Raw genomic sequence first — 13,881 nt, 5'->3', positions numbered from 1 at the left:
CTCCTGTTCCGACTTGGGCTGTCGGTGAACTGGCGGAAATCTTCCATGACGGTCTCGCAGGACCTGGTTTTCCTGGGTTTTCACTGGAACACGATCGACTGCAGAGTGTACCTGACCGGGGATAGAATGGCAGATCTGTTAGCCATGTGTCAGAGTTTGCGCAGTCGGAGAGCATGTCGGCCTGGTGGTTCCAGAGGCTTCTGGGCCTCATGGCCTCATGTGTGCTGGCTCTTCCTCTTGCTCTCCTCAAGATGAGACGGAGCCAGATGGCTCCTCGGAGTTCCTGGCGTCAGGCTGTGGACCCGGATTCCAAGCGGATAATGATTCCATGAGTGGACCGGGACTGGTGGTCATCTCTCAGCAACCTGTCGGTGGGTGCAGGGTTTCAGGACCCAGCCCCCACAGTGACGATCACGACGGACTCCTCCTTCTGGGGTGGGGTGCGACGTTAGATCTTCAGGTCTCGGACCTCTGGGCGCCTCAGGACAAGCTCCTGCACATAAATAATTTGGAGCTTCTGGCAATCTTTCTGGCGCTCAAGGCGGTCAGACCGTTCATTGCCCACAAGGTGGTCCGCATGCGCACGGACAATGTGGTGTCAATGTATTACATCAACAAGCAAGGGGGGGACGAAGTTTTAACCCCCCCCCCCCCCTCGTGGACCTGTCTATCCAGATATGGGAGTGGGCTGTGCTGCATGGTGTCTGGCTGCTTGCAGTACACATCCCGGGCCAGCTGAATGTCACAGCGGATGCCCTCAGCCGGCGGACAGTGGTCCGCTACGAGTGGGAGTTGAAGGCGGAGTCCTCATGGATTTTCTTGCGTTGGGGCACACTGGAGGTGGACCGTTTCGCTACAGCGGTAAACAAGAAGCTTCCTCAGTATGCCTCCAGAGGGGGGCTGAGCGCCTCCTCTCTGGGGGATGCTCTCGAGATTCCATGGCACAACATGAGAGCTTACGCCTTCCCGCCTCTAGTTCACCGGGCAATTTGGAAGTTGAAGAATTCGGTGAACTGTTCCCTTCTACTCATAGCCCTGTGGTGGCCGGCCAGGTTTTGGTTCTCAGAGCTTCAACACCTGTCGGCGTATCCGCCGATCAGGTTACCAGTAACTATTTTCTTCACCAAGGGGAACAGCAGCTGTGGCACCCACCCCTCAATCGCTCAGCTTGGCAGCATGGTGCCTGAGTTCAAGTCTTTAGAGCATCTGAATTTGTCTACGGATAACATGCGTATTATCCAGGCAGCCAGGAAACCCTCGACCAGATCTCAGTACAAGAGTGAATGGCTCAGTTTCTGTCATTGGTGTTTGGAGAAGAAGTTGGATCCAAGGGTGGCCACTGTTGACACAGTGCTGGCCTTCGTGTCCTCCCTAGCAGAGTCAGGGGTTCATGTTCTGTCTTGCAGGATCTCTCCCAGTGGCATTTTGCTGGCTCTACCCTCCGATTCGTAATCCGCACCCGCCGTGGAGCCTAAATGTGGTCCTGACGGCGCTGTGCCATAAACCCTTTGAACCAATGGCTACAGTGGACCTCAAGTACTTGTCCTGGAAAGTGTCCTTTTTGGTCGCCGTTACATCAGCAAGTATAGTGAGTGAGCTCCAGGCATTGTCGGTGGAGCATCCTTTCTTGGTCTTTCACCAGGACAAGGTAGTCCTTCGGACACCTTTCTGCTGAAGGTTGTGACCAAATTCCATCTGAATCAGTCGCTTTCCCTACCGGTCTTTTTCTCCGAACCCTGACTCTGAGGCTGAGAGGGTTCTACACTGTCTTGATGTCCGAAGAGCTCTTAAGTTCTACCTGGACTGGACTTCCGAGCTTAGTTCTCAACTTTTTGTGACCTTCGGTAACCCTCAGGGCAAGCAGGCGTCTAAGGCAACTATTTCTCGATGGATCGCCGCCTGCATCATGGAGTCTTTCACCGTCCAAGGGCTGAAACTCCTAAGGGTATTCATGCACACCTGGTGCGGGGCAAGGCAGCCGCGGTTGCTTTTTAGAAATGTCCCCTGGGAGTCCATCGCTAGGGCAGCTACTTGGGCCTCCACATCTGCTTTCTGTAAGCATTATTGTCGCAACATGAGCTCAAGGGCTGATGCTCAGTTTGGTCAGGCTGTGCTGAAGATCCTGTTTCAGTGAGGGGTATTTCCATCCACCCGTAGTTCCTGTAAGGAGTGCTTGGGAATCTCCCATAAGAATGGAGTAAAGGGGACTATGGACTAGGAGTTAAGGTGGTCACTATGGTGAGTAACCTGGTAAAAATGGCTGATCCTGGAGAAAGTAGCATGGCCGGTCAGAGGCCATGGCCTGCATGCCATCTTGCCATTTTGCAAGAGAAACCACGCTGGATTTATAGACTTCATCTGCTGGCAGGTCCTAGCAACTGGGGTGACACCTTGAGCTACCAGTTACTTGGGTGCCCTTAAGCTTGTGGCAATGGACCAATAGAATGTAGCCACTTGTAATGATGAGACAGTGCCACATTTGTGACTGGTCTGATTAGCAGCTTCTAAAAGGAGAAAAAACAGCTCATATAGATCATGACCTGGTGCAATGTGTGGCATTACAATTAATGGTCTCTCAATTGTAGACTGATGGGTGTTTCTTGTTAATAACGCACTAATATAAACTTTGATACTAAAAGTTTTGGGTTACAAAACCTCAATCAGAATGGCTGTGCCGGCATACATAGAACACTCGCAGCTGAAGCTCCTTTAAGTCCCTACTGATAACTTGATGTGATGTCGCATCACCATTGCTATGGCAGTGATGTGCAGGAACCCTTAGCCTCATGTGAGACGCGAGCATTGGCCGAGGAAAAAAGTTCACCGAAAAGACAGCAGTTGCATAAGAGTTTACTAACTCAAACCGCTGTAGACAGATGCCGGAAAAGAAAGATACCAGTCCTTCCTGTAATACTGAGACGATAGTATTTATACCACATACATGCCTAGGCTAAATCATTACTAAGATACCGTAGCGGGCAAGCTATTGCTGGCTTCCCTGTATGTAACTGTAGAGGTCCGATTTGTAATTAAGCAAACTATCTTTTTTGTAGGCAGCCCTAAAAATGCGAGCTATGACAGTCACTTGTACTGTGAGCGGAAGGTGGTCATTTTTATGAGTCTCCTATGAGTAAGTGAAAAGATTCATGGATTTTGCTATTAGTATGCAAGTTGTATACAGAATGGTCACAAACCTATTTGGTGGAATGTATGGTGTCTTCCCTAGAGACATGAGAAGACAATGAGCAAGACTAGGCCATTTTGGATTCATAAAGAACCTTTTCCTGACTGAAGCTAAGAGTACAGAGTATTCTTAGTGCTAAAGGAACTCCTCTGTGGCTGTGAAAAATAAATAGATGATTTTTTTTAAATAGAAAATCTAAGTATTTGTCAGTAATGCAGACTATTGTCTGCAGTTTTCTACCGTCCTGAAGAAGGCAACAAATAGTTTTAACGTCTCTGAAACCGGTTGACCAAATTGGGTAGGATGGAATTGGGGATGAAAATGTGATCATATTGTTTTGGGTAACTTAGAGAGGTTGTAATGATTCCCGGGCTCACTCAGATTAGGCCAATAAAGGAAGGCTCCTCGACTCATGATTCAATTTTTTATACTTCATTTCTATATCTAGCACAATTTATTTTGTGAGCTGAACTCCTTAAACAGTACTTTTTTTATTTTTTCTTCTAGCCAATGTTTTAGATGGGCTGCCCACCACTTCCTAGGCTGTGGTTACTGCTGCAAGGAACAAAGCTTTTTCTCTTTTCCGCTTCGATAGGTTTAGAAGAGGGATTTATATTGGTATATGGAATAGGTCAAATGAGCAAGGCATCATGGCAGCTTTCAGAGGAAAAAGGTGTTGGACTTTTCATATTTGTCAGGTTGCTCTTGTAAGCTGTTAATGCTAGCTAGAGTGATTACCTTGTACCAAGCAGTCTGTCTTAATGAAGTCTTTTTCTTTTTTGATTCCGGTCATCAGACACAAATGCCAGACCCTAAAACCTTCAAACAGCACTTTGAGAGCAAGCATCCCAAGGTCCCGCTGCCTCCAGAACTCGTTGATGTGGAGGCTTAAAGTTTGTTACGGGTAAGCTGCTTGTGTTTTTAATGTTTTATTTATTTTCCCACTAATAGTATTGCCCAAAATACATTGTCATAAACTTGCTATATCGTGTTGTGCTCTGAAAATTGGGAAAAGGCCATAGGTCTTCTCTATATCTAGGTCCTATACTCATTTTCACTTGTTGAGGGTGTCGCAAAGTAATCTTGGTTCTCCAGCATGGGGTCTGGCATGGATTCACATGCTCATGAATATTCCCCGTCAGGCCGGAAATCCTCGGTATAGAAAAAAATCAGTATCAGTTTCGTTTCTGATCTTTCTCAGTAGTAACCAATCGCTGGTCTCTGGGTTATACTGCCCCCAGCCAATGACTGCCCTCTCCCTAAGCCCCTCCCCTGGCAGCCATCCTCAGATTTTTACCGCACGTTCAAGTGTTGGGAGTCCTCGTGCTTAGCTCTCAAGCTTTTGCTGCGTTTTCGCGCTTTTTTCAGGAGATTTTCCCATTTTATTCGGTTAAAAGAGCCTCAAGCTCCACCGTTTCTACTTCCAATCAACGGGGATCCGTTTTGGAGTTTTCTACGCCCCTCAAGGGTGAAGATTTCGTCGAGTTACGCTTTTGGAGGATTCCAGAAGTTCGAGGCCTACCCCGGACATGGCCCAGGAGAAAGGGAGCTCGACGCCCGGGAAGCTATTCAGGACCTGCCCTAACGTTTTCAAGGAGGACGAGCTTTTGTTATGCCTCTGTCTCCATGAGGACAAGACGCACAAGGAAAAGGACTGCGCGTTTTGTGGAAACGTGTCGGAGCGGACCATGAAGGATCGCCACCTCCGTCTCGCCAACTGGCTGGAAGGTAAGAGCCCGCCAGGCGAGAAGTCGTCCGAGCGGTCTTCTAAGTCCTGTGAGGGTACTCCGGCGACGGGGGCCCAACAAAAGGCTAAGCACCGCGAGTCTGCGGGCACCAGGAGCGCCGAACGGTCGGGCTCCTTGGCTGCCAGGCAGGGCGCACCCTCCCCGGCGCCATCGACCACAAGCCAACGCTCTGGCTCGGGTAAGAGGATGTCTGAGAACCCGGTGAAGCTTCTGGAGAGGCCCGGTCGATCTTGAAGACTCCGGCAGAGGGGGAGCAAGGCTCGGACCCTCCCCCGAAGGTGAAGGCCCCGGGCGTACAGAAGGTGACGTTGGCCGTGATTCACCCTGCTAGGACCTTGATTGAGGATGTCGCTGCGGCCCTGGCTCAGCCTGTGGAGGCGCCCTCTGGTACCAGTCTCCCTGCCACCACGGAGGGAGTAGTCTTTCAGACCCATCAAGAAGACCCCCACGAAGTCCTCGTTGGAAAAAGGGGGGCAGAGGGGGTGGTAGCCATCGTGGATACGGACACAACCTCTGAGAGGAGCTCATCCAAGTCGTGGAGGAGACACAGCCCATTGGGAGGGATCTGGATGAGGGCGACGGTGACGCAGACGAGGCTCCTCAAGAGCCCCCGCGCCCGTCGTTTCCAGCGCCGCAGGACACCTCGGCTGCCATTTTGTCAGCCATCCAGGCCTTATGCTCGGAGATAAGGTCTAGGTTGCCCCTTCCCCCGACGGAGGAGCCTGAGCCAGACCCTACGGAGGATCCGGAGCCAGGACCTTCGGGGAGCCCACCGCCTAAGAGGAGGATGACGCACCCTAGGCCTCGTCTCCCGCCTCTGCGGCCTTCTGTCCTCCCTCCTCCCCCCCCTCCCAGTCCACTACCCACGGGGACGATACAGGCATGGACATGACTACGACAGGTACGGATGACGACGGAGGCGATGACGGAACGTGTCCCCCATCGCCCCCTGCCCGGGTGTCCCCACCCGACGAGATTGGATCCTTCCATGCAATGATCTCCAGGGCATCCAAGCTCTTCCAGCTCTGCCCTGAGGAAAAGGAGGGGTTCCTTTACTAGCGGCGCAAAGCTAAAAGGAAGACGGTCCTCCCCCTACCGCTTCTTGACATCTGGGATGAGGGGCTCGCCCTCCTCAAGAACCCTGCCACGGCTCCTGCGAAGAGGGACCGGTACGAGAAGAAGTACCGGGTCCTTGACGCTGCCCCCTTGTGCCTTAGAGCACAACCTCCGGAAGGCGAGGGTAGGAAACTGGATGTGCTGGGACGACGGGTCATCTCATCTGCAGCGACGACCATCAAGGCAGCCAACGCCCTGGCCATCGTAGCCCGCTACGACAGGGAGTTGTGGTTTCAGATCGCCCCTCTGACACCGGTTTCCGTCAGTTGGGCAACGGCGTTTGCCTGAGACGACGAGGATGGCTCAGGGCGACGGATTTCCGCCAGGATCTTCAGACCAAGGTTTTGGACATGCCCTTTGATGGGAACAACCTTTTTGGCAAGGCGGTTGATGAATCCCTTCAGGCGATCGAGACGGACACGGAGAAGGCCCGTGCACTGGGGGTGCTACAACAGCGACGGCCGTCCTTTCGGAGCTCCAGAGGCAGACAGGGTGCCTCCAAGGGAGCCGGCAGCAGCTCCTCTACTTACCGTCAAGCGGCAAGGTCTTCATCGCAGGAGGCCTACAGGGGACGCGGCAAGTCAGGTGGATCCCGCCGTCGTCGCCAAGGTGGTCAAGGAGGCAAAGCGGCCTCCAAGCAGGATTGAACCGTCCGTCTGGTCGGGCCCCCGCCGAAGCACCCCGGTGGGAGGCCGGCTGACGAAGTTCATCAGCGTGTGGGAGTCCTTCTCCACCGACCATTGGGTGCTGGACGCCCTGGCCCTGGGGCACGCCCTCTAGTTCCAGAAGACGTGCCCCCGCATTCCTCCCATGGCCAGGAAGGAAAATCGCGTCCCTCAACTGCTGTTCGAAGTACGGGCGATGCTCAGGAAAGGTGCCATCGAGCTCGTCCCGAAGAGGCTTCGGGGCTCCGGAGTTTACTCAAGATACTTCCTCGTGAGGAAGAAGACGGGAGGATGGCGTCCCACCCTGGACCTGCGACGACTAAACAAATACATCAATGCACAGAAGTTCCGGATGGTCACCCTCCAGCACGTGCTGGGACAGCTGGAGGAGGGCGATTTCCTGTTTGATTTGGAGGATGCTTACTTCCACATCCCTATTCTAAAGAGGCACCAAAAGTTCCTCAGGTTCATGGTCAAAGGGCGGCACTACCAGTTCAAGGCCCTCCCGTTCGGATTAAAATCGGCGCCCAGGGTGTTCACCAAGTGCCTAGCACCGGTGGCGGCGCGGCTGCGCCTGCAGGGGATCCACGTCTACCCCTACCTGGACGACTGTCTCATACGGGCAAGGACAAGGGAGCTCGCTGTGGAACACACTGCGAAGTCGGTCCAGCTGCTCATGGACCTGGGGTTCTCCATCAACTTTCCAAAATCCCACCTGGTCCCGTCGCAAGTCGCCTGTTTCTGGGAGCACAGCTCGACACAGTGGCGCGGCGGGCCTCACCGTCGGAGGAAAGGATAAGGACCATCCTAGGAAAGGTGCAACATCTACTGGCCACAGAGATGGCCAAAGTGAGGTCTATCAAGTCCCTCCTCGGAATGATGTCGGCCTGCATTTATCTGGTGCCCCATTGCAGACTTCGGATGCGGCCCTTGCAAGAATTCCTCGATGCCCACTGGATCCAGACGACGGGCAGCTTCGAGGACAGATCTCGCTCGACGAAACGTTCCGTCAGGCGATACGATGGTGGGGTGTCCGTGCTCATCTGACAGTGGGAACAGGCTTCCTAGCCCCGGCCCACCAGGTGACGGTGACGACGGATGCCTCCCTGGAAGGTTGGAGCGCACACTGGGGGCCTCCACGCGAGAGGCCTTTGGTGCTCGGAGAAGACTCTCCACATCAACATCTTGGAGCTCCGCGCAGTGTTCTTCCTTCCGTCCCTCAAGGGCAAGGTGGTGAGGATCTTCACCGACAACACCACCCGAATGTTTGACATTCGGAAGCAGGGCAGAACCAGATCCCCTGCCCTGTCCAAGGAAGCCCAGGATCTGTGGCATTGGGCCATCGCACAAGGGATGTTTCTGGTACCCTTTCATCTGGCAGGGATAAACACCATCGCCGACTCACTCAGCAGGGAGCTGGGCTCGTGCCACGAGTGGGAACTGCCCCGGATCAAGTGGACCAACTCTTCCGACGATGGGGCGAACCCCAGATCAATCTCTTCATGCCAGCGGTGAACTCAAAGTGCCGGAGGTTCGCCAGCAGGTTTCCCCAACCGAGGAGCATGGGCGATGCTTTCTCCGTCCCCTGGGACGGCCTGTTCCTTTATGCATTCCCGCCGTTGCTACTCCGGCTCGTCAACCAGCTCAAGAGGTCCCGGTGCAGGATGATCCCCGTCGCACCGGCGTGGCCGAGGCAGATCTGGTTCCCGGACCTTCTGGACTTGTCAGCGTCCACACCAGTCAAGCTACTGACGGACGCGGATCTTCTCTCCAGAGAAGGAGGCGCCATTCTTCATCACGAACCAGAGTCGCTGAACTTGCAGGCCTGGCTCCTACAGCACTAGAGTTTGGAGGATACGACATCCCGGCCGACTGCAGAGGTTTTTGCAAAGGCCAGGGCATCCTCAACTCTCAAGTGCTATGGACACAAATGGAAGAGGTTCTCTGTCTGGTGCCGAGCACAGAAGATTAACCCTCTGCGGATTACGGCCCCTCAAGTATTGCCATACCTACTGTCTTTGGCCAAGGCTGGCCTATCTCACGCCTCCAAGGTACATCTGGCTGCCGTCTCACTTTAGACCAGAACTACAGGACGGGCGTCCTTGTGGTCTCGTCGTCTGGTGAAGGAATTTATGAAAGGACTGTTCCGATCATTCCCGCCGGTGAAGGCCCCTGCCCCGGCGTGGGAGCTCAACGTGGTACTAACTAGGCTCATGGGGGGGGGGGCCCATTCTAGCCTATGCATTCAGTGCCGTTGAAGTGTCTGTCGCGGAAGACAGCATTCCTCGTGGCCATCGCCTCTGCACGACGAGTGGGGAGAGATCCAGGCCCTGTCTTGCAAGCCTCCATACTTGACTTTTCACGACACGAGGGTGGTGCTGAGGACGCACCCTTCATTCATGCCCAAGGTGCCTTCGGACTTCCACCTCAACGAGTCCTTGGTGTTGCCAGTTTTCTTCCCGTCGCCGGCTGAGAGGACTTTGCACTCGCTAGATGTGGCTAGAGCGCTGAAGTTCTACGTGGACCGCACGAAGAGTTTCAGGAAGACATCACAGCTGTTTGTGAACTTTGGACCTGTGAATCAAGGGAAGGCTCTCTCGAAGACTTCCATTTCCAGATGGCTCTCCGGCTGCATCATGCACTGTCACCGGTTGGCAAACCGACCGCTGCCCGGCCGTCCGAGCCCATTCGACCAGAGCGATCGCTGCTACTACGGCGTTCCTGTCTGGTGTGCCCCTGCTCGACATCTGCAGGGTTGCTACGTGGAGGTCGACGCACACCTTCACGAGATTTTACTGCGTCGACCGGGATTCCAGGGAGGAGTCCAGAGTCGGCCAGGCAGTGCTGCGCAACCTGTTTGCCTAAGGTGAGCCTGGTGAGGAGGTAAGAGTTGCTTAATGTTGAGTTGTTGTATTGCTTGATAATGAGCCTCGTGCCACCTCCCGTGGTTGTGCATGTGTATACTGCTATGTATTCTTATATTCATGAGCATGTGAATCCATGCCAGACCCCATGCTGGAAAAGGAACAAGTTACTTACCTGTAACTGTTGTTCTCCAGCATGGGTCTGGCATGGATTCACATGCAAACCCTCCCGCCTACCCCTCTGCGGCTCTTCACTTGGTCATACTGCCACTTCACGTGCTACCATATCTGAGGATGGTTGCCAGGGGAGGGGCTTAGGGAGAGGGCAGTCATTGGCTGGGGGCAGTATGACCCAGAGACCAGTGATTGGTTACTACTGAGAAAGACAGATCAGAAACTAAACTGATACTGTTTTTTTTTTTTTTTTTTTTTTTTTTCTTATTCCTTTCTATACCGAGGATTCCCGGCCTGACGGAATATTCATGAGCATGTGAATCCATGCCAGACCCATGCTGGAGAACAGTTACAGGTAAGTAACTTGTTCCTTTCCTAACTAGTAGCAAATTAAGTTGGCAGGATATGCTAACGTGTTCCCCACCCCACTTTTCACACGTGTTGTGGTACTTCAATAGGTTACCAGTCAAATGGTCGACACCATTTGGTCGAATGCCAAATGGTCGAAATTTTTTTTTTTTTTACCCATTTTTTGGTTTTTTTTTTGGGGGGTCCCCCAACCCCCTTTTTTTTTTTTTTCCCCCACACGAAAACCCACAAAACACATATAAATAAAAAAAAATCGACCATTTGGCATTCGACCAAATGGTGTCGACCAAATTGCAGTCGACCAATTGACAGGACACCACTTCAATATTCATAACTGCTGCTTTTGGAATAGCTATTGCGCCTATTTAGCCTTACAAAGTATGCTACTTTGATGTTTCATCTCGCCACCTGCTCTTCACTCATCCAGTGGGTTTCATAAATGGGAATCTACTTGTTAGCTGTAAAACCTATAGAAGGCTTCTGATTTTGGAGTGATTGAATGAACTACACCCTCAAGTGTGGACGTTTTCCAGCCGATTTACCAACAGGCTCCAGTCCACATAGATTAGTTTCATGTCTTATTTTGAGTGGCTCCATGCTGAGAACTTCTCGCCAAAGACTAGCTCAATCCGCACAAATGCTCTCACAATCTTGCAATTCTTCTGTCTGGGGACTATCTGCCTGCAGATGGCCTGTTGACTTAAAATCGCAGCATTCCACGAAAATGCAAACTGAACGGTGTGCAGTTCCATCTAGGCCATCTTGAGGAAGAAAGCCCCCAAATGGATGTAATGTTAAGAATGGTGAGTACACCAATATAAGAGGGTGTTTTTTGAGTCCTTATATGAAAAGGACATTTGAATCGTCAAAATAAGCTCAAAAGCAAGACTACCTGTGTTGAATGGTGGAAACACGTGTCAGCGGTATATCTGAATAAAAGACATTTTTGGAAAAACTTGAGTTGTGGCAAATTATAAATCACTCCTCACTTCCTGTTAAGAATTGTAGGAACCCTTCTGAAGTAACTAGTTTTCATCCCCCCCCCCTCCAATTGCTATGGGACACTAACAGAGCGTGTTGGTGACGCCACCCTCTTACTGAGCGCATGTTTGTGACGCTGTGTGATGAAAGGCACTTGAATGGTTTTAGAAAATGTATTATGAAGCCATGCAAGGGTCCTACTATGTCTAGGGTGTACGCTCCTTTGCTACATATACATTTTAATTTTACCTTTCAATTGTTATTAATCTGCTGTGCCTTTTTTAATGTAGTAAATGCATGACCTAGACATGCACACATCCATTTAGAAACTACTTGTCAAATATTTTACTTAAAACTTGGCATGAAATGCCTTTCCCAAAAAAGTGAAGGTATACAATCCACTCCCATTATTCAAAAAAATATATATGTGGAAGAAACCATGCTTGAATTTTTTAAAACCTGACTAACGGGAGTGCATTAAATGTCCCAGCAGACGCATGCTTCGCTTGCTCCGTCTTCAGAATCCTTTGTAAATGCTTGATCTGACAAATAAGCAGTTTCCAATAAAACTGAATTACTTTTGCAATAGAGCCTACAGAAATCCTTCAGGGTGTTGTCAAATGACGTATACCCTGTCCTTAAAATGTGCATATAGGAGTATTTTTATTGCATGTCATGAAGTAAGAGTGACCGTACTGAAACATTAACCAGTCCAAAACTATGGCCTTGAGTGACCAAGACCGATCTGTCGTCCATTATCTCAATTAAAATCTTCTACACTTTGAAGATTGGGCAAAGACTGCCAAATGGCTGGCTGTTAGTGTACAAAGCTCAAAAGAGGGAAACGAGCAAAACTGGCAATGGCTTTTTTTTTAAGGGTAAGCATGGAAATCTGGGGGGGGAGTGGCAGGGCGGTGGGAAGCGAGCGGTCGGGGATGGTTGTGCAGGTGGTATTTGAAAAAGCGGTTTCAGAGGGGATATAGCTTGGTATATATGCTGGTCCTAATGGCTGACTAAAAACAATTCCTGAAACCCGAGAGAGTGGTGTACGATGCAGGACATTAGCTCGAGCATAATGAGAAGGAATCTGATAGTACACAATCTAATGCTGGATTGTTTATCTGTTTTTAATCTTTTTGTTCTCAAAGGTGGTTGTAAATGTTCTACTGTTCTTGAGGGTTGCCTGGTAGTAGGGATTGAAGTGAGAATTTCATAAGTAGGATCTAAAAGCAGCGTTTTGGTATCCAGCCACGACTAGGAGCTACCACTGGGGAATGAGGTGCTAGTACATTGCATTCTGCAAATATAACTTCCACATATGATGCACACCTATCATTTAGTCTATTTATGGTGGACCCCTTAAGCTTTAAGTGTCATATAGATGTTTATAGGTTGTCACACAGATGAAGTTGACATATATGTGCTTATTTGGCATCAGTGGCCAGGGGAGCTAAAAGTAGCTACTGGTAGCTGTTTTCAAGCTAACAAGGCTCTTCTAGGCTACAAGCAGGAATATCTCGGATGTGTCCTCAATTTCGAATCCTGTGGTAGGCTTGCTGAGATTAATTTGCACTCTGCGTTCAAATGTATAATACCTACATGCTTTCTACCTCTGGTGTCATTGATCCTTTTTATTCTGCATCTGGATTTTTAAATGGGATTGATCTGTATTGTTCGTGTTTTATATAAACCTACGTTTGTTCTTTCTGCAGGTGACTCATTCCACTTTCTGACTGTTGTGCTGTTTGGACTGTACGTGATGGACCTCGAGCTGCAAAATTGAGAGATACAAAGGCGCTTAACAATTTACGATGTGCCATCTTTGCGCTTTATACAAAGACATTCCTCTATAAATGTTCAATTGGGTCCTGATTTGGATATCTTTAAATGAAAAGAAAATGTCTGGAAAAATGGGAATGTTTGACAGTTGTAATTATATGGACATATTGTGTAAATTCATTTAATAAAAGTAGTACTTAATTTTACTTTTCAACTAGATAATGTGCTGATGGATCTTCTTACTAATGTATTGTTTTATTTTGACGCCCTGGTCTCCAGGAAGAGAATTACCGACGACCCTCTCATATTTCTTTCAGAAACCTTTGGACACAGTAGGTTCAATCACTCATCAAAACCACTATATGGAACACACCCCACATATTAAGAAAAAGTAAAGAGCTGCTCTTTTGTGAGGGAGAAATGTCAAATGTGCCTCTTTCCACCACCCACCACCCACTACTTCTACTAAACTTGCATATCCTAAATGCACGTCTGCCTATATAGACAGCATGCATATCCTGAATGCACGTCTGCCTATATAGACGGCACCCACCATGTATTCGATCTGCTCTGCTTTCTTACCGCATTTATTTTTCGCTATCCAAATCTGATATTTGGGGAGGGGCTATTGTGTCTTGGACTAAACTGCTTATCTTTGGTCGAAGCCAGGGAAAAACTAGGAACTGCTTTAATGTTTGCATTGATCAGCATCTCGTAAATACTGTAAGCAAGGTAAAAACACTGTCATCTCTCAATGCGGATGCCCAAGTCACCAATGTCACAAGGCTCTTGATTTGGTAAAGCCTTTCATCTCAGACAAAAATTGCACTACCTTGGTTAGGGCCCTAATTATGCCAAGGCTGGACTGCTGCAACACCTTACTTGGTGAAGCCAGTAGATCCTGTGTTAAACTGCAGGTTTTGCAGAATGATGCAGTTAAGAGTTGTCAAAAGTTCCTAAACGTGATCCTATAGCCTTATACAGAAGGGAACTGCACTGGC

At 50.0% G+C, this 13,881-nt stretch overlaps 1 protein-coding gene across 1 annotated transcript in view; it reads left to right on the top strand.

The window, feature by feature from the left end:
• Positions 1-13,102, top strand: part of ZNF706 (zinc finger protein 706) — a 91,454-nt gene extending 78,352 nt beyond the window's left edge. The window contains exons 3-4 of the mRNA XM_069621447.1: positions 3,981-4,088; positions 12,814-13,102. Of these exons, the coding sequence (XP_069477548.1) occupies positions 3,981-4,076 (96 nt within the window). The 3' untranslated portion in view covers positions 4,077-4,088; positions 12,814-13,102. The remainder of the gene's footprint in view (positions 1-3,980; positions 4,089-12,813) is intronic.
• Positions 13,103-13,881: the final 779 nt, after the last annotated feature.

The sequence above is a fragment of the Ambystoma mexicanum genome, chromosome 5q, assembly GCF_040938575.1.
Source record: "Ambystoma mexicanum isolate Mex_15411 chromosome 5q, UKY_AmexF1_1, whole genome shotgun sequence".
Lineage (NCBI taxonomy): Eukaryota > Metazoa > Chordata > Amphibia > Caudata > Ambystomatidae > Ambystoma > Ambystoma mexicanum.
This window is presented reverse-complemented; position numbering and strand designations above follow the sequence as displayed.